The 19,228-nt window shown below is 46.7% G+C and overlaps 1 protein-coding gene across 1 annotated transcript in view; it reads right to left on the minus strand.

Moving 5' to 3' along the window:
* CISD3 (CDGSH iron sulfur domain 3) overlaps nt 1–15,410 on the minus strand; it is a 35,279-nt gene extending 19,869 nt beyond the window's left edge. The window contains exon 1 of the mRNA XM_082273004.1: nt 15,331–15,410. Coding sequence (XP_082129130.1) covers nt 15,331–15,399 — 69 coding nt within the window. The 5' untranslated portion in view covers nt 15,400–15,410. The remainder of the gene's footprint in view (nt 1–15,330) is intronic.
* Between the last annotated feature and the right edge of the window lie 3,818 nt (nt 15,411–19,228).

Consider the following 19,228-nt stretch of genomic DNA (forward strand, 5'->3'; position numbering starts at 1 on the left):
TCACCTCGGAGGAGCCAAATGGCGCACTTCCTGGATTGAAGTCTGGATTAGGACATGAGTGGCTAATGGGCATTTAAAATATATAGCCAAAGCCGAAACTTGGCCTTTGATAATACCCAAAGCCAACCACTGTTCAACCCCTTTCTGAAAAAAGGCCAAAACCCTAGCAATCGAAAACAAGCGAGGGTGTACCTTCAGCAATTCAAACCATGTAATGTACGATTTCCACATACAATGGTAGATCTTCCTGGAAGTTGACTTCCTAGCCTTTAAGAGTGTAGGAATCACAGAGTCAGAAAGACTCCTATCTCTCAACAGCAATGCCATTAAAGCCAGCGACTGTAAAGCAGGATAGAAGATAGGACATTGAGACAGCAGATCTTCCCTGAGAGGAAGTCTCCAAGGGGTATCAGTGACCAGCCTTATCAGGTCTCCGTACCAAGACCGGCAAAGCCAGTCTGGAGCCACCAGAATGACCAGAATGTTTTCCACCTCTATCCTGCACAGAAGCCTTGGCAGGAGTTTCAATGGGGGAAATGCATAAATCAGCAGATATCGACCCCAAGGAGCCACCTGTGGCGTCAGAGGATCTCAAGACCTGGCTACAAAACTCTGCACCTTCTTGTTGAGGGGAGAGGCAAACAGATCGACCTCGGGAGTCCCCCACCGAAACGCACAGGAGGCAGAACACCTCCAGGTGTAGGGACCACTCTCCTTGATCCAACACCTGACAAATCTGCCTGCCAGTTTTCCACACCTTGAATGTGTAGAGCAGAGAGGGCTGGAACAAAGCTTTCCGCCCAGGCCAGAATCTCAGCCACCTCGATACTCTTGGTGCCCCCCCTTGTGGCTCCTTGGGGTCGATATCGGCTGATTCATGCATTTCCCCCATTGAAACTCCTGCCAAAAGACGTGGCGTTGTCTGATTGAATCCGAATCGGACAACCTTGCAGACGAGTCGTCCAATGACTCCAAAACATTTATTAGAAATTTTGACTCTTTCATCGTCCAGGTACCCTGGGCACAGAGCTTGCCGAGCACCCCGCCCCAGCCCGACAAAACACCACCGTCCAAAACAACAGAAGGAAGGACTTGCCCTGGCACAGCGCTGGAAACTGAATCCACCACAACAGAGCAGATTTTGTGTTGTGGCTCAACTGAATCACAGAATTTTGGATCCTTGTTCCATTGGACAAGAATCTCCCTTTGCAAAGGCCTTGTAAGGAACTGAGCAAATGGAACCGCCTCGAAGGTCGATACCATCAGACCCCAGGCTCGCATTCAAACTCATAGAGAGGACAGATTGTAGTCAAACAACAACTGAATAGCCCCCCACAATTTTTTTTGCAGCTTGTCTGGGGGAAGAAAACCCCTCGCCAAGGCTGAATGCAGAGTCAAGCCCAGATAATCCAGTCTCAGAACCGGAGTCAGCGCGGATTTTACCTGAAATTGATGTTCCAGCCGAACTCCTGCAGAGTTCTGACCGTGATCGTCAGATCGCCCCAACAAGGCTAAATGAGAGTCCGCTCTCAACAGGAGATTGTCCAGGTACCCCAGTACCGCAATCCTTTGCTGGCGCAGCAGTGCTAATACCGGTGCTAGTACCTTGGTAAACACTCTGGGAGCGGAGGCGAGACCAAAGAGTAACGCCACAAATTGATAATGCTCCTCTGCTACCTCAAAGCAAAGAAACTGCTGGTGTCCAGCATAGATAGGGATGTGTAGATATGTGTCCTTGATATCTATGGAGGCTAAGAAATCTCCCTGATGCAGAGACGCTACTACCGTGTGGATGGACTCCATCCGAAACCTCTGTACCAGCACGAAGTGGTTCAGGGCCTTGAGATCCAGGATGGGACGCACCTTGCCTTTTTTTCTGGGCATGGTGATTAGGTTTAAATAAAACCCCTGAAAACGTTCCTGATCGGGAAACTGCACAATCACTCCTTGCGACAGCAAGTCGTGTACAGCCCCTTGCAATAATGGGGATAATTGAAGATTGGACGGGAAGAACCTGTCCGGCGGACGAGACCGAAATTTCGATCTTGTATCCTAATCGGATCAGTTTGTGCACCCATTTGTCCTCAATTAAGGGTACCTGAAGGAATCTAAGACGCCCCCCCCCACCCCAGACTCGGGTCCAGGTTGGCCAGATTTTTTCCGACCATGGCTTCATGGAACCCCCAGAAGACCTAAACTGTTTACCTATTTCTTGCGACCCGGAGGCACGAAAAAGAAGTTTGTGAGCAGTAAAGAAAGGCCCCCGCCTAGTACATGACGCCTTGACTTAGAGGATTGGGGCAGATTAGTGCTCTTACTCCCATGTGAAACTTTTGATCAACTCGTCCAGGGAGAATCCAAACAGCCTCTCCCCTGTAAAAGTAAGAGCAGTCACAGCCTTCTTAGAAACCTGGTCAGCCGACCAGCATTTTAGCCATACAATACGGCTAATAGCAATCCCTATTGCTGACGTATTGGCCACCAACAAAGCTGAGTCCAGGGACGTATCACACATGAACACCAGGGCTGGGGTCAACTGGTCTATTTGTTCCAGTACCGCAGAAGGAAGCTGTACCGTTTCCAAGTTACTTTTCAGTAACTTCACCCATTCAGTAGGTAGCCTTTAACATGTGACCTGCTACCACATGTAAATGGCGGGACAAGGATTACACCTGTCTATCCACGGGATCCGGAAAGGTTGGAGACTTCTACCGGTATCAGAGTCGCTTAATTCAAAATGACCACCGGAGAATCCACTTTCGGTGGTACAGTCCACCTACTGGACACAGCCTCCACAAAAGGAAAATGGCGTGCTAAATGCTTAGGCACCACCATGTGCTTAATGCATCGCACTTGTTCATCCACAATAGTATGAAACAATTCTGGACAAGGGAATACCTTGCCCGATTTACGGGATTTGCGGGAGACAAAAGACACCAGCATATCTGACGCTGTAGGTTCATCAGACAATTTTAGGATTTCCTGCACAAAAACTATCAGGGCTTCCACCAATGCGTGTTCCCGCACGGCGGCTGATGAGGACAGGTCCTCTTCACCGTCAGAATGTGAAGGCACAGACCCCTCAAGGTGGTCTGTGTCCATGGTGACCATATCTGTCTCAGAATCCAAAGACCCTGCCGATGGAGGTGAGGGCGGAGGGCGTTTGCGGCTGGCAGCACCAGATATGATAAAATCCACTTTTAACATCAGGCTTTGCAAAAAAAACTGTCTGTGACTGTGAACCAGAGGGTCCCGCAGTCGCTTCCAGGGGGTCTGCAGGTGCATTTTTATCCTGGGACTCCATTGTTTAAATAAAACATTTTTTGGTGTAATTTCCCTTTAAGACCTTGAAAACGCGGTCCCACCACTATTACTGCGGATTCACAATCCCTGATTATTATGTAATAATAGCAGAGCAGAAGAGGAAAAACCCACAGGGAAACCCAGGAATGTTACCAGACCACAGAGAAGCATCCAGCCTGATCAGTGTAAAAATGAAACACTGTCTGCAGAAGAAGAGGAAGAAGTCCTAGCCAGGGACCCACCCAGGACAATCCACCACCCTCAAATATGCGCCATAACGGCCACATTATTACTGCCCCCCAAGGTAAAACCTGCTAGGGGAAGGGAATTGCCAACTGGTGCACCAGACCAGTCCTCCGGGGTGCCAGGGAACCCCTAAGATCCGACCATTCCAGGGAAGGGCCCACGCCCGCCCCGCGGCCACCAAGGGTGTTTGGGGGGACAATTTTACTCACCATACCACGGTACCAGGTGGGCACCACTCCGAAACAGATCACTTCCCACCCGGGATGGGGGTGCTGTCAGCCAAGGGGAAGCTGCGACTCAGGGCGTTACAGGTGGATGCATCCCAGCGAGACTGTCCACTCGCAGGCTCGTCCCCATCCATCGGGGCACTGTTTTGGCGAGGCCTAGTTCTGGACTATAACCTGCTCATGCTTGCTGGCCAGGCTGGGAGACCTTAAGGATCTAGATTATCCAGTGTGAAACTGCAGCCAGCTGTTGCTTGTAGTTCCTCTGGATTTTGGTCCTCAGGAACTAACTAGTTAAAAAAAAAAAATCACAAACTTTCCCTGCTAAGACCAAAGTCCCAGCAGGGAGCTTGGTCCTATTCTTAACACTAGGCAGAACAAACTGTTTGATGATAGCAGAGTCTGAGGGGTTATGCTGCCTGCAGGGACAGCCCCCATAGGCGTGGTTGCGTTTTTTTTTCCTGCCTAGTGCCTATTTCTAGAAGGAGGAGCATAACCCTAAGAGTCATGAAGATAAGGACCTGCATCTGTCGATGAACGATAGAGAAAACAATATTTTTCACATTCTGCTATAGAACATTCCCCCAAAAAAATATAAAAATCAAAACTTTTCATACTTTAGGCCAATTTGTATTCTGTTACATATTTTTGGTAAAAGAAAAAAAAAATCTCAATAAGTGAATTTTGATTGGTTTGCGCAAAAGTTATTGCCTCTACAAACTAGGGGAAAGATTTATGTCATTTTATTTATTTATTTCTACTAGTAATGGCGGCGATCTGCGATTTTTATCGGGACTGCGACATTGCGGTGGACAGATCGGACCCCTAACTGACATTTTTGAGGGGACCGTTACTACAGTAATCAGTGCTAAAAATATGCCCTGTTACTGTAATAATGACATTGGCAGGAAGGGGTTAACCTAGGGGTGATCAAAGGGTTAAGTGTGAGCCTAGGGGAGTGTTTACTAACTGTATGGGGCAGGGACTTGTGAAATGACCACAGAGACCTGTGATCCTATATAGAAGGATCACAGGTGCTCTGTGATCATTTCATAGAGAAGAACGGTCAGCTGTGATCGACGCTGAGAGGGCTACATTGTTTCGTGCAGCCAAGCCAGCCTTCCATAGTAATACAGAGGCGGGAGGTCGGCAAGTGGTTAAGGGAAACCCAATAGGCTTTGTCGATAGGGCACCCTTACCCAGTTATTCTAAATCCTGTGTAATCTCCCTGCTGTAATATATTTAAGTATTGAATCTTATACAGGATTAATAAATGTGACTGTAACTCAAGCACTACATCCTAGAGGGAAGGGGGGGGGGGGGGGAGATTGCATGCTCTCCCATTCCCAAAAGTTACCCAATATTTCTAAATGCTTCTGCACATGAATGGAGTGGCAGAGGAGCATAGAGAAAAAAAAATTGGCAAAGCGACAGATTAAAGGAAATTACTCAAAAAAATGCTCCTAAGCCATATGTAACGGAACCGCAACCCACACTGTACTTGCGAACTTCCGTCAGTATACGGCTTCCTCCCAGTCGTGAACATAGATATCAGATTTTCCAGCCGCCCCCATACAAAGCTAGCCGACAACTTATCTTTTACTGTACATCATCTTTATTGAACAGTTTCACACTCAATTTATACACACATGAGCACATCCCCTTCCTGATCAGATTACCACACACAGGTCAGGGGTTGCCTGATTACATTATAATATGCAGATGAAATTGTATACAGAAATAGAATTAACCTGAATTATCTAACCATCTGGACAGAACAATATGTGAGTTCATTAACAACTAACAATGGGACAGACAGGCGTAACAGAATACACATCCCACCTCAATAGACAGACAATAGGAAAAGACTGCCAGTGACAGTCTGTCCGTCTCCTACATTGAAGTACATGGAATACACATCTAAGCATTGCTTTATTTATTTTGGAGTCACAGACTTCATGGCAACAGGCTATAGGTCTCAGTGTAAAGTGGGATTAAATCTTCATATTTCATGAGAGATATTGTTGATAAATATAACTCTCCCATTTGAAGTTATCCAAACCATTTTCTCAGTGTTAATTATCTGTCTTTCACTCCCAGTGACGGTGAGTTCGGTCACATATCTCCCCCCCCCCCCCCCCACAAAAGGTAGACTAACCAGGTACCAGACCTCCAAATCGGTCTGTGCCTGAGTTAGTCGGGTAACAAGTCCCAAAGAGTCAATCCATCATGGCAGCTTCCTTGACAAAGTTCCACATAGTTTGTAAGTTTGTCCCGGCAGGGCGCGTGGAGCTCTCATAGCCGATCAGTCTGTGGAAGTCTGGTTTGGGCAGGCCAGACTGGGCTTCTTGGTCACCCTGTGTCCCTGATAGACACAGGGTGACTTACACATAAGAGGGGCCTAGGGGACAGAGAGGGATTTCCCAACCTCTCTAAGGTAGGCTGTGTTCCACGGGCCCCCCAACCAAAGTGACTCCCGTCACATCTCTCCCCTTTTGGAAGGAGACTAACACAGGAGGGGATCCCAAATGGGTTGACTTTGAAGGTAGTCTGTAGTTCCAGTCCCCCAATGTCTGTATCCACACAGTACCCAAAGCAAATTGTACCAAACGGAGCATTACTCACCCAGCCAACCTCTGCCTCTCTCGTAGAACATACGCGCGGGGGAGAAGCGTGGACTGGCCCTTCTCCCTGGAGTCCTTTCAGCCGCTGGAGAGAAGAAAGGGTGGCTGGGCTCACTCCCTCATGCTGTTGGGGACCTGGGCCAACTGCCCAGCATCCCTGAGATATAGAGGTGAAGACCGCAGTCCCATCCACTACCACATGAACTCCATCTTTTGTATGTTGAGGGCAGAGGCCAGCCGCACTCTGCTCTGTTGCCAGCTCTTCTGTTGGGTTGGTGTCATTATTCTGGGGCACCAACTGCTGCTGGGAAGGGGAGTCAATTGCTCCATCATCCTTACCCTTATCTGGCGGTTGGGACAACCTTTCTCTGGTACTGTCTCCCAGATGTACAGATACTGGCTGGGGAGGGAAGACAGTTTTCTCCACTCTGAGTGTTGGGAAGGAGGACAACAACCTCCTCTCCCTTCTCACCCTGGGCCTCCGAACTGCCACAGGTGTGGGGCAGAGGTCGTTGACTCTGTCTGGCTGCCAGTGCTTCAGCTGTGTATAGAAGCTTCACTTCATCAGCTTGTCGCTGGGGCGAGGGGCCGATTTCCACAGCTTCCTGGAACTCTGTAGCTGTTGCGGGTGCTGGGCAGAGGTTGCCAGCACTTCTGCTGGGGACTCCACATAATCCGCTCCGGCTAATTGTTGGGGAGGGGGATCACCACCTTCTCACCCTGAGCCTCTTGTCTCAAGGAGGCTGAAGCTGCTGTTGGTGTTGGGCAGCGCTCAGTGATGTTAGGCCCTGATGCCAGCTGTTCTGCAGGAAAGTAAACTGAAAAGTCAGTGGCCTTGCACACATCTTCCTGGGTCATCAATTGTTGCAGGCAGAGGTCAGCAGCGCTATGCCTGGATGCCCGCTCTTCTGCTGTAGGCTCACTGGGATATTCCTCCTCAGCAGAAAAGTCTATTAAATCCCCAGCCTCTGGAATTGCTGAAAGACCAGGGCATGGTCTGGTGGCTCTTGAGCCCAATGCCAACTCTTTGGCAGGTGATTTATCATCCATATCATCTTCCGATGGAAAGTCCATTAAATCTGTGATCTGTGGTTGTGGAATGAAGATGGATTCCTCTTCTCCCATACATTTATTCAGCGGCTGGACAGATGCATTCCTCCATCCAAGCTCGTCCTGTGCAGAAACAGGTTCATCAAGGTGAGTTAGCACATCTGCCATAAGACCTCCGCATCCAAAACTGTGGGTGCAGGTGAGCAAAGCACACTGTGCCACATTGTTGATTCTTCAGTCAGGATTCCTCAGTCAGGATTTCTGGACTGTCAGCTGGTACTTCTGGATATTCCCAGGCAAGAGGAGCCCAGGCCCGGCACTGAGCAGAGTCTAGCAGCCGTCTGTAGGCGATCTCCAGCTCCCATTCCTGATTGGCTAGAAATTCCAAATCTTCCAGTGCACTTCTAAGACATTCAGCATCTGTTCTCTGTATTCCAAGATTTCCTCCAAAAGCCACTCCAAGTCGGGGTCCTTAGACAGCTTCTCTAATAACAGCCCCAGGCCGCCATAGCAAAAGCCTTCCGTTGGGCTGTCGCTGGCTGTCAATGGGCACACTTGGGTTACATAGTCAATCATCGAGAATCCGCGCACACTGATATAAGAGCAGCTGACAATAGATAGAATCAACACCTTTCTAAAACAACATAAATGTATAAAATTGCAGCACTAAAATGTATTAAGAGAATGAGAATGTGAAAGTGAATGTGTGAAGGAACCCTCCAAACAGCTGTAACGGACTTGCTTCTGCCTACTTCCTGCTATGACCTTGGCTAAGCTCCTGTTGCCGTTACCTGCCTGAACCCTTGGACTGTTCCTCTGTGTTTGACCCTCTGCTGGTCTTTACATCTGCTGCCTGGTTGCTCCAGTTATCCAGTCTTCCCGAGGATTTCCTGAGGAATCCAGTCCAGGACCCTTTTGGAAACCACCGGCCTACTCCTAGGACCCTGCTGGCAACCAGTGCTTCTGTGGGCGCTACATCTTCTGTCTCCACCTCAGGGGTGTGCCGCACTCAGCCGCAAGGGGAGCCCTCTTTGCATCTCAGCCTCGGTACATGATAACAAGGCACAAGTACAGGCCCATCTAAAGTTTGCCAGTGAACATCTAAACGATTCAGAGAAGGATTGGGAGAAAAAACGTGGTCAGATGAGACCAAAATTTAGCTCTTTGGCATTAACTCGACCGTGTTTGGAGGAAGAAAAATGCTGACTATGTCCCCAAGAACACCATCCCTACAGTCAAGCACAGAGGTGGAAACATTATGCTTTGGGATGGTTTTTCGCCTAAAAGGTACAGGCCGACTTTGCCAAATTGAGGGCCCAATGGACTGGGCCATGCATTGTAAAATCTTGGATGAGAACCTTCTTCCCTCAGCCAAAACATTGAAGATGGGTCATGGATGGGTTTCCAGCATGACAATGACCCAAAACCCAGGCAACAAAGGAATGGCTATATATCGTGAGAGAATTGTGATGCATTCTAAGCAAAAAAATCGTGATTCTCATTTTTGGCAGAATCGTGCCACTCTAATACTCTGATATATATAACACATACACAAATGTATTTTTACTCAGATTGAAAAGTGTGTATGTATAGATACACACACACACAGTATCTCACAAAAGTGAGTACACCCCTCACATTTTTATAAATATTTTATTCTATCGTTTCATGTGACAACACTGGGGAAGTGACACTTTGCTACAATGTAAAGTAGTGAGTGTACAGCTTGTATAAGAGTGTAAAATTCTGTCCCCTCAAAATAACTCAACACACAGCCATTAATGTCTAAACCGCTGACAACAAAAATGAGTTCACCCCTAAGTGAAAATGTCCAAACTGGGCCCAATTAGCTATTTTCCCTCCCCGGTGTCATGTGACTCGTTAGTGTTACAAGGTCTCAGGTGTAAATGGGGAGCAGGTGTGTTAAATTTGTTGTTATCGCTCTCACTCTCTCATACTGGTCACTGAAAGTTCAACATGGCACCTCATGGCAAAGAACTCTCTGAGGATCTGAAAAAAAGAACTGTTGCTCTACATAAATATGGCCTAGGGCTATAAGAAGACTGCCAAGACCCTGAAACTGAGCTGCAGCACAGTGGCCAAGACTATACAGCGGTTCAACAGGACAGGTTCCACTCAGAACAGGCTTCACTATGGTCAACCAAAAGAGTTGAGTGCACCTGCTCAGCATCATATCCAGAGGAAGTCTTTGGAAATAGATGTATAAGTGCTGTCAGCATTGCTGCAGAGGTTGAAGGGGTGAGGGGTCAGCCTGTCAGTGCTCAGACCATACGCCGCACACTGCATCAAATTGGTCTGCATGGCTGTCGTCCCAGAAGGAAGCCTCTTATAAAGATGATGCACAAGAAAGCCCGCAAACAGTTTGCTGAAGGCAAGCAGACTAAGGACACGGATTATTGGAACCATGTCCTGTGGTCTGATGAGACCAAGATTATTTGGTTCCGATGGTTTCAAGCATGTGTGGCAGCAACCAGGTGAGGAGTACAAAGACAAGTGTGTCTTGCCTACAGTCAAGCATGGTGGTGGGAGTGTTATGGTCTGGGGCTGCATGAGTGTTGCCGGCACTGGGGAGCTACAGTTCATTGAGGGAATCATGAAAGCCAACATGTACTGTGACATACTGAAGCAGAGCATGATCCCCTCCCTTCAGAGACTGGGGTGCAGGGCACTATTTCAACATGATTCTGACCCCAAACACACCTCCAAGACAACCTCTGCCTTGCTAAAGAAGCTGAGGGTAAAGGTGATGGGACTAGCCAAGCATGTCTCCAGACCTAAACCCTATTGAGCATCTGTGGGGCATTCTCAAATGGAAGGTGGAGGAGCGCAAGGTCTCTAACATCCACCAGCTCCGTGATGTCGCCATGGAGGAGTGGAAGATGACTCCAGTGGCAACCTGTGAAGCTCTGGTGAACTCCATGTCCAAGAGTGTTAAGGCAGTACTGGAAAATAATGATGGCCACACAAAATATTGACATTTTGGGCCCAATTTAGATGCTTTTACTTAGGGATGTACTCACTTTTGACATTATGGGTACAGATGAAGATGGGTACACTGTAGTCATAAAGGGATGGACATGGTCAGCAACAATACTCAGGTAGGCCGTGGCATTTAAACAATGCTCAATTGGTACTAAGGGGCCCAAAGTGTGCCAAGAAATTATCCCCAACACCATTACACCATGACCACCAGCCTGAAACGGTACAATGCAGGATGGATCCATGCTTTCATGTTGTTTACGCCAAAATTCTGACCCTACAATCTGAATGTGGCAGTTGAAACAGACTCATCAGACCAGGCAATTTATTTCCAATCTTCTATTGTCCAATTTTGGCGAGCCTGTGCAAATTGTAGTCTCAGTTTCCTGTTCTTAACTAACAGGAGTGGCACCTGGTGTGGTGCTCTGCTGCTGTAGCCCATCTGCTTTAGGGTTTATAGTGTTGTGCGTTCAGAGATGGTATTCTGCATACCTTGGCTGTAACAAGTAGTTATTTGAGTTAGTTGCCTGTCATCTCGAACCAGTCTGTCCATTCTTCTCTGACCTCTAAAATCAACCATGCATTTTTGTTCCCACAACTGCCACACACTAGATATTTTCTCTTTTTTGGACCATTCTCTGTAAACCCTAGAGATGGTTGTGCATTAAAATCTCAGTAGGCCATTTTTTAAATACTCAGACCAGCCTGTCTGGCACTAACAACCATGCCAGGTTCAAAGTCACTTAAATCCCCTTTCTTCCCTATTCTGATGCTCGATTTGAACTTCAGCATGTCCAAATGCCTAAATGCATTGACTTGCTGCCATGTGATTGGCTGATTATCAATTTGTGTTAGCAAGCAATTGAACAGGTGTACCTAATAAAGTGACCGGTGAGTGGATAGATCGATAAATGTTCTGTGTGACCCGTAAGGAGCAGAGACACATTCATCTTTTTGTACTATGGATCCTTTTATTGTCTTGATAGATAATAGATAAAGTTCACAGCAATTTTATTCCATTCTCAGAGAAAAAGTGCAGGAACTCATCCCCCTCCCCTAGGCCATGCCTTACTCAGCCCCCAACCCACGTCTAACCCCCCCCCTTTTCTCCATCCCCTACACCTCTCCTAACACTGCCCCCTTTAGAGACAGAAATATTCAGCGTTTACCAAAGTAAGCTCAGGGGCACTTCCAGACAATTTCAACAGGCCCATATCCAGCAAAGAGACTGGCTCATATCCAGAAAGCGACCGCCCCATATCCAACAAAGAGACAGACAGACGCATATCCAGAAAAGGAGACATCCCCACATCCAGCAAAGAGACATCCCCAGTCCAGCAAAGAGACTGCCAAGTCCAGCAAAGAGGCTGCCAAGTCCAGCAAAGAGACTGCCAAGTCCAGCAAAGAGACTGCCAAGTCCAGCAAAGAGACTGCCAAGTCCAGCAAAGAGACTGCCAAGTCCAGCAAAGAGGCTGCCAAGTCCAGCAAAGAGGCTGCCAAGTCCAGCAAAGAGGCTGCCAAGTCCAGCAAAGAGGCTGCCAAGTCCAGCAAAGAGGCTGCCAAGTCCAGCAAAGAGGCTGCCAAGTCCAGCAAAGAGACAGTCCCAGACACAGCACTGTCAATTAATTTAACAGGAAACATCTAGACATTTAGCAGAGTCATCAGTCAAGAGGAAGATAGGCTACCCATATGATCGAATCGATCCATCCGCTCCGCACCTCTACTCTGATACACAGCAACTTTATGGGCGACAAAACGAGCTTCCCGTCTGCAAGGAGAGGTGGAGCACAGTGCAGATCACTCTGGCTTATGATCTCTCAGGCTGCAGCCGGAGTTGAGCTGTATCGCCTGCGCGCCCAACCATTCACTCCCTGGGCTTTGCTCCCAGTGTCTCAAACTGTCTCTTGCAGAGGTGCCTGAATGGAGTTCCAGCATTTTCTGCCAGAAAAAAAAAGCCCTGGTGTCGGACTTCAATCTCTCTTAAAGCTTTCCTGTAGATCTAGCTGTTAAAGGATTTATACAAACTACAGGCATATCCCCGCTTTACGTACCCTCACTTTATGTACATTCTCAAGTACAGACAAATTGGTGTCTATGGGAAATCCTGGTCAGCTTGACAGGGCACTGCTCCCAGGTTTTAACATTGGCGTCTATGGGAAATCTTGGCCAACTTGACATGGCACTGCTCCAAGTTTTTACCATTGGCGTCTATGGGAGATCTTGGTCAGCTTGACATGGCACTGCTCCCGAACCATAAGTGACAGGGACACCAAAGTTGGGGAGAACCGAGAGGGGACCAAGGACTACAACACATCTGATTTTGGGGTCAGCCAGCTTGCTTAGGTAATCAACCATGTCATAGTCCTGGGTCCCCTAATGTGTTTCCCAAGTTTGGTGTCCTTTTTACTTACAATTTGGGAGCAGTGCCATGTAAATTTGACCAAGATTTCCCATAGACGCCAATGTTAAAAATCTGGAGTAGTGCCATGTTAAACAGATCCAGATTTCCCATACAGCTACTGTATTTACATGCATTGAGAAGTGAAAAACGGTATTGCTTCACTTTAAGTATATTTTCGTTTTGCATACATACTCTGGTCCCATTGTGTACTTAAAAGGGGTTATGCCTGTAGTTCACACTGGCAGGAGTGCTTACAATTTTTAGCTTTCATTTATATAAAACCTTTATCCCAAAAGGAAAAAACTGTTTGCTGTAACTTGCTTAAAAATTGTTAGCTTGAGTTTAGCTTCAATGCATTAATGAATTTAAATCTTCTAACACTCCCCATCCCCCAGACTGACAATGCTGCTATTCACAGGTGTCTCTGTTGCTTCTCCTTTCAGAGTCGGGAGGCTCTAATACAGGAGGTGTGTTACAGGCCAGATCATCAGGTAAAAGCAGCCTAAAAGAAAAACAAATGCACTCACCAAATCCAAAGATTGATAAAAGGGTAACTCCACTTTCGTGGGGAAGAAACATCAGCAAATAAAGAAAAAATAATATAGCATATACAATTGTAACACAAATCATATTGTAATTGAATATTATTAAAAAGGACCTTTCCTTCTCAGTCTGCAGCTGTTGTAATTTTCTGAAAATGCAATGCAATATGGCTACCTGGAGGTGTTCTGTACACAGAATGTACTGACCACACCCCAGAAACATCATTTCCTGCTTGTGTGATTGGCTCCCCAATTTTCCCAGGAGTCTGCACTAAGATACAAGTCAGATTTCTGGCATCCCCTGCAATAAAAATGTCATTTTTGGTGAGATACTCCCAATAGAAACACGTCTAAAGGGATGCAGGCCCAGCAGCTTTCCTCATTAGAGCCCTGCAGCTGCCACAGCTGATGGATAATTATGAAACCACTCCCATTAGACCCACTCAGCACAGAGGAACAAAAAATGATTTCTTCAGAATAACAAAAGGTAGGAATCTGCAACACAGTTTGTTAAAATCCTTGTAATGTACAGAGATCACCCAAAGAGGATTTCTTTTTTCTCAACAAAACTGGAGTTACGCTTTAAGCTACAAAATATCACTTTTTTTATTTTGAGTTTAATATTGCTTTAAGAAAGGAAGTGAAGGTCCACTTTAAGGTGCAGGAATTAGGCTTATCTGAAGCAGTTTACCCAGTTCTGGACCGGAAAGGATTTGCCCCCTTAATGACCAGGCCATTTTTTTGCGATTCGGCACTGCGTTACTTTAACGGACAATTGCGTGGTCATGCGACGCTGTAGCTGTCCTTTTTTTCCCCCACAAATAGAGCTTTCTTTTGGTGGTATTTGATCGCCTATTCTGAAAAAAAAAAACTATATATATATATATATATATATATATTTTTTTTTTTTTTTCATTTTTTGCTATATAACATTCCCCCCCCCAAAAATAAAAAATCTGATTTTTTTTTTAACATTTTAGGCCAATTTGTTTTCGGTAACAAATAGCAATAAGCGTAAATTGATTGGTTTGCGCAAAAGTTATTATGTCTACTAACCACGGGAAAGATTTATGTAATTTTTATCGGTTTTTTTACTATTGCGATTTTTAGCGGGACTGCGACATTGCGGCGGACAGATCGGACCCCTGACATTTTTGGGGGACCAGTGACATTACTGCAGTAATCAGTGCTAAAAATATGCACTGTTACTGTAATAATGACACTAGCAGGGAAGGGGTTAACACAGTGGGTGATCAAGGGGTTGAATGTAAGCCTAGGTGAGTAATTCTAACTGTATGGGGCGGGGCTTTTGAAATGATCACAGGGACCTGTGATCCTATATAGAAGGATCACAGGGGCTCTGATCATTCCAGAGAGAAGAACGGTCAGCTGTGTTTACAACAGCTGACCGTCCTTCTCTCTCAACGTGGAATGATCGTGGGTGGCCAGCGGCAATCAGAGCTGCCAGCCCATGCATCGGAGTCCCCGATGCCGAGTGGGGGCGGGAGTGCGTTCGCCCCCTAGCAGCAGGCGGGGCTGCCTGCCGCAGTATATCTGTGGCGGGCGGTCAGGAACAGGTTAAACTTGCCAAAAGCTGTACAAACATTAATGTGATTAAATGAAAAAAAAAACGTACAACTATGGCACAGTTTTTCACTAGAACACTAACTAATGTAGAAGAGTTTGGTTATTCCTAGTTTAACCTTTATTTAAAACCATATCACAATGTAGCTAAATACAATTACACAATGGCAATTGCTATTTCTGACCGCCAGAGGGCGCACGTTTGCATAATATGACCTACAAATGAAAAGAGCAGTCCAGTCATGTGCAAGACATTCCAGTGTGCAGCAATAGTAGAATAGACGTGCTATGGTATACAACGAAAATAACCAGCTGTCTTTAGCGTTAAAACAACGTATGCAACGAAAGCCACTTACACGGGCCACTATAACTCTCAGTCCTTGAATCGACTTCATAGCGATTGTTGGTACGACTGATATCTGCATCCCCCGGAAACACTTTCTCAGACAACTAGGTTCCTTCTAGCAGAGTGATACTGTTAACCCTTTGTGGGAAGTGAACACTTTAGTGTTTCTAATGGACAACAAAGAATAGTTCGGTGTTGCCTTATATCTGTGGTAAATAATAAGAAAACTAGTATATGGAGAATTTGCTGCACTTTGCTCTATATTCTGTTGTGTGGGCTGCAATACTTAACCGCTTGCCGCACGACTATTTACTGCGGCGGTCAGCCCCTCACAGGCAAAGCGACGTAGGTCTACGTCGCTAGCCTGTGAGGCTCTAGGGAGCGAGCGCGCACCGCCGAAGACGCGCTCCCGCTCGCTCACGGACCCCCCCGCGAATGCGCGTCTGTTACAGCGGGAGAAAGGCAGGCGGCTAATGTAAACACAGCCGCCTGTCATTCTCCCCTGTGTAAGAATGGAGATCATACGGTTCTACTATGATACTATGGTTATACTATGGTTCTTACACCAGTAGCCAAAGCCAATCACAGTTAGAAACACGCCCCTAGGGACACACTTAAAGCGGAGTTCCACCCAAAAGTGGAACTTCCGCTTTAGGTATTATAACCCCCTGACATGCCACATTTGACATGTCATTTTTTTTGGGGGGAGCGGGTACCTAGTTTTGACAGGTACCCGCTCCCACTTCCGCTCGGAGCGCCGAGGCGCCCTGAACGGAAGTTCTCCTCTCCCCCTCCCTCCCTGCAATCTTCTGGGACATGTCAGAGGTCCCAGAAGATTGCCGGCCAATCAAGACGCGCAGCGCGACTCGCGCATGCGCAGTGGGTACCCGGCTGTGAAGCCGCAAACTGTCACAGCCGTGTGCCCACAGCAGTGATGCCGGCGCCGCCGTGACCAGAGGGAGAGGATCGAGGCTTCGGGCGGCTGCATCGCTGGACCGTTGGACAGGTGAGTGAAATGGCTGGAACTCCGCTTTAACCCCTCCCTCTCCAATAAAGTTAACCCCTTTCCTCCCAGTGTCATATTTACAGTAACAGTGCATATGTATAGCACTGATTACTGTAGTAATGTCACTGGTACCCCCAAAGTGTCAAAAATGTCAGTCAAGGGTCTGATCTGTCCGCCGCAATGTCGCAGTCCCGCAAAAAAAAAATCGCAGATCGACGCCATTACTCGTTAAAAAAAAAAAAAACAACAAAAATGACAAAAATCTTTCCCTTAGTTGGTAAACGTAATAACTTTTGTGCAAACCAATCAAAATACGCTTTTTGCAATTTTTTTTACCCCACATATGTAGCAGAAAACAAATTGGCCTAAAATGTTAAAAAATTTAGATTTTTACATTTTTTTGGGGGAATTTCATATAAAAAAATGTGAAAAAATATTGTTATTTTTGCAAAATTGTCGCAGTTTTTTTGTTTTTAGCGCATGATCAAAAAATCGCACAGGTGATCAAATACCACCAGAAGAAAGCTCTGTTTGTGGGAAAAAAAGGATGCAAAATTTGTTTAGGTATAGCATCGCACGACCGCGCAATTGTCCGTTAAAGTCACGCAGTGCCGAATCGCAAAATAGGCCCTGGTCAGGAAGGGGGTAAAATCTTCCGGGGCTTAAGTGATTAAGCATTAAAGCGGAGCTCAGGGCTGCTTCAGAAAAAATTGAAAGTCAGCAGCTACAAATACTGTAGCTGTTGACTTTTAATATTAGGACACTTACCTGTCCACGAATCCAGCTGATTTTTCAGTCAGCTGTCAGGTGCTGGCGCCGCCATCTTGGCTACTTGGCCATCCTGGCTTCTCTACTTCACATGTGCGAAACGCCCTGCGCTTTGTGATTGGCCCAGTGGCGGGGAAGGAAGGAGGGGGCTGAACTTCTGGCTGACTTTGCTGCGGCAGAGTCAGCTGGACGTGGGAGCGGGTATATGTCAAAGCCAGGTCCACCCCTCCAAAAAGGTGCCAAATGTGGCAGCACAGGAGGCAAACAAGCAGAGCTTCCCCTTTTGTGCCATTAAAAAAAAAATAATGTATGTTTTTCTTCCTCTTTTTAATACTACAGTATACAGTATAGCCAGGTGCTGGGCTATGGAGAAGGCGACATTTCCTTTTTTTTCTCTCTCTCGCTCCACTGAGATACTGACATTGTGCTGCACCATTCTCCTCTGGTCAGCGGGGGTAGAAGCTGGAAGTTGTAGTTTGAGATGGCAGAATAGACTCCTCGCGTCAGTGTGCTGTAGGAGGAGTGGATAGATTATTTATTCTTGGCACTGAGGGAGTTAAGCCCTGTACACATGGGCCAAATGCCGGCTGATATCGGCCGGTTCAATAAAAACCGTCTGACATTCGGCCTGTGTGTGTGCCAGCCAATTCGACAGAAGCCAGCTGTTTGGCTGGCCTCTGTCGGATGTGCATGTTGGAAAATCCTAGCCGACCAGCCCCCAATCAGCGCTCTCAGCCAATGGTTGAGAGCGCTGATCGGAGTGCTCTAGCGGGGGAGGAGGAGGCCAGAACACTCTGATCAGCGGGGGAAAAAAACTGTCAACTCCGGTCGGAGCCACTATACTAACAATCCGTCGTTAGTGCAGCAGCTGCAACCGAAGCTAACAGTTTTTTTTTTTTTTTAACCCGCTGGGTTAAACAGAAAAAGACTAATGGCCGGAATACACGATTAGAATATCGCCCGATCATTCGACCACCGACTTTTGAAAAAGTATTTGTCGGTCGAAAACGTTGCCAACATACACGGCCCGAATATCGCCTGACCGGTGCCCGCCGACTATCGAAACGATCCAAAAATCAACGATCCAAAAAAAAACGTTACAGACCAAACCAAATTTGTTTACGCATTTATGGTGTCTTCTTTAGATTTTCTTTGGGAATTTATCATGCATTTAATATATATCGGACAATGTTGATAAATGCTTTATTTTAAAAAGTCCTTTACTATTTAAAGTGGAGTTCCACCCTATTTTTATACTTACCTCCATCTTCTCGCTCCGGGTCACCTGAAAAAGAAATGGATAATCGCATATTTTTTTTTTTTTACTTACCTCGTAGCGAAGAAAATATACTTACCTTACTTCCTTCTTCCTCCTTCCTCGGCCGCGGCCCGTCGTCACTTCCTGGCTCTGCAATGATTCCTGGGAGCTGGACGTCATAGCTCCCAGGAATCATTGCGCCTGCACCGGCCCCGACGTCAGTTCCGGGTCGCGAGCGCCATCCCCTTCTAAACAGCTTCTGGGCATGCCCAGAAGCTGTGGAGGGATGACGCGCGCGACCCGGAAGTGCCGTCGGGGCCGGCGCAGAGCATCGTGGGACCAAAGAAGGCGGAAGAAGACGCCGAAGAGGACGCGCTGGCTTCAAGCTGCCCACATCTGAGATGGCAGCGCTGGACAAGACGTTTGCAAGGTAAGTATTTGTCCTAACAGGTAAGTGCAACCCGGGACAGATCAGAGGCTAGCCATTGTGGAATGCACTAGCCCTGACTGTCCCGGGGGTATTAAAAAAAAAAAAAAAAAATCCAGGGTGGAACTCCGCTTTAAATAGGGAATACATTACCAATAGATTTGCTAAAAACATACATGGCATATGTCTATTTGACATTCCATGCTATATCTTGGCTGAGAGGACTTCTTTAGCTTTTTTCATTCGTGTTTACGAAACTTCTTGACATTGTACAATGCTTCCGGGTCAACAAACATTTCCGGGAAAATATTTTCGGACATGCGTGATGAGGTTAAACTGAACGACCTCAACATCAACGTATAGAATATCGTTCTTTCGCAAACGAGACGACAGAATTTTTCGGGTTTTTCAAACGGTATTTTTCGTTCACAATATCGATATTGCTCATT

The sequence above is a fragment of the Pelophylax lessonae genome (genome assembly GCF_965119305.1).
Source record: "Pelophylax lessonae genome assembly, chromosome: 11".
In the NCBI taxonomy this organism is placed as follows: Eukaryota; Metazoa; Chordata; class Amphibia; order Anura; family Ranidae; genus Pelophylax; species Pelophylax lessonae.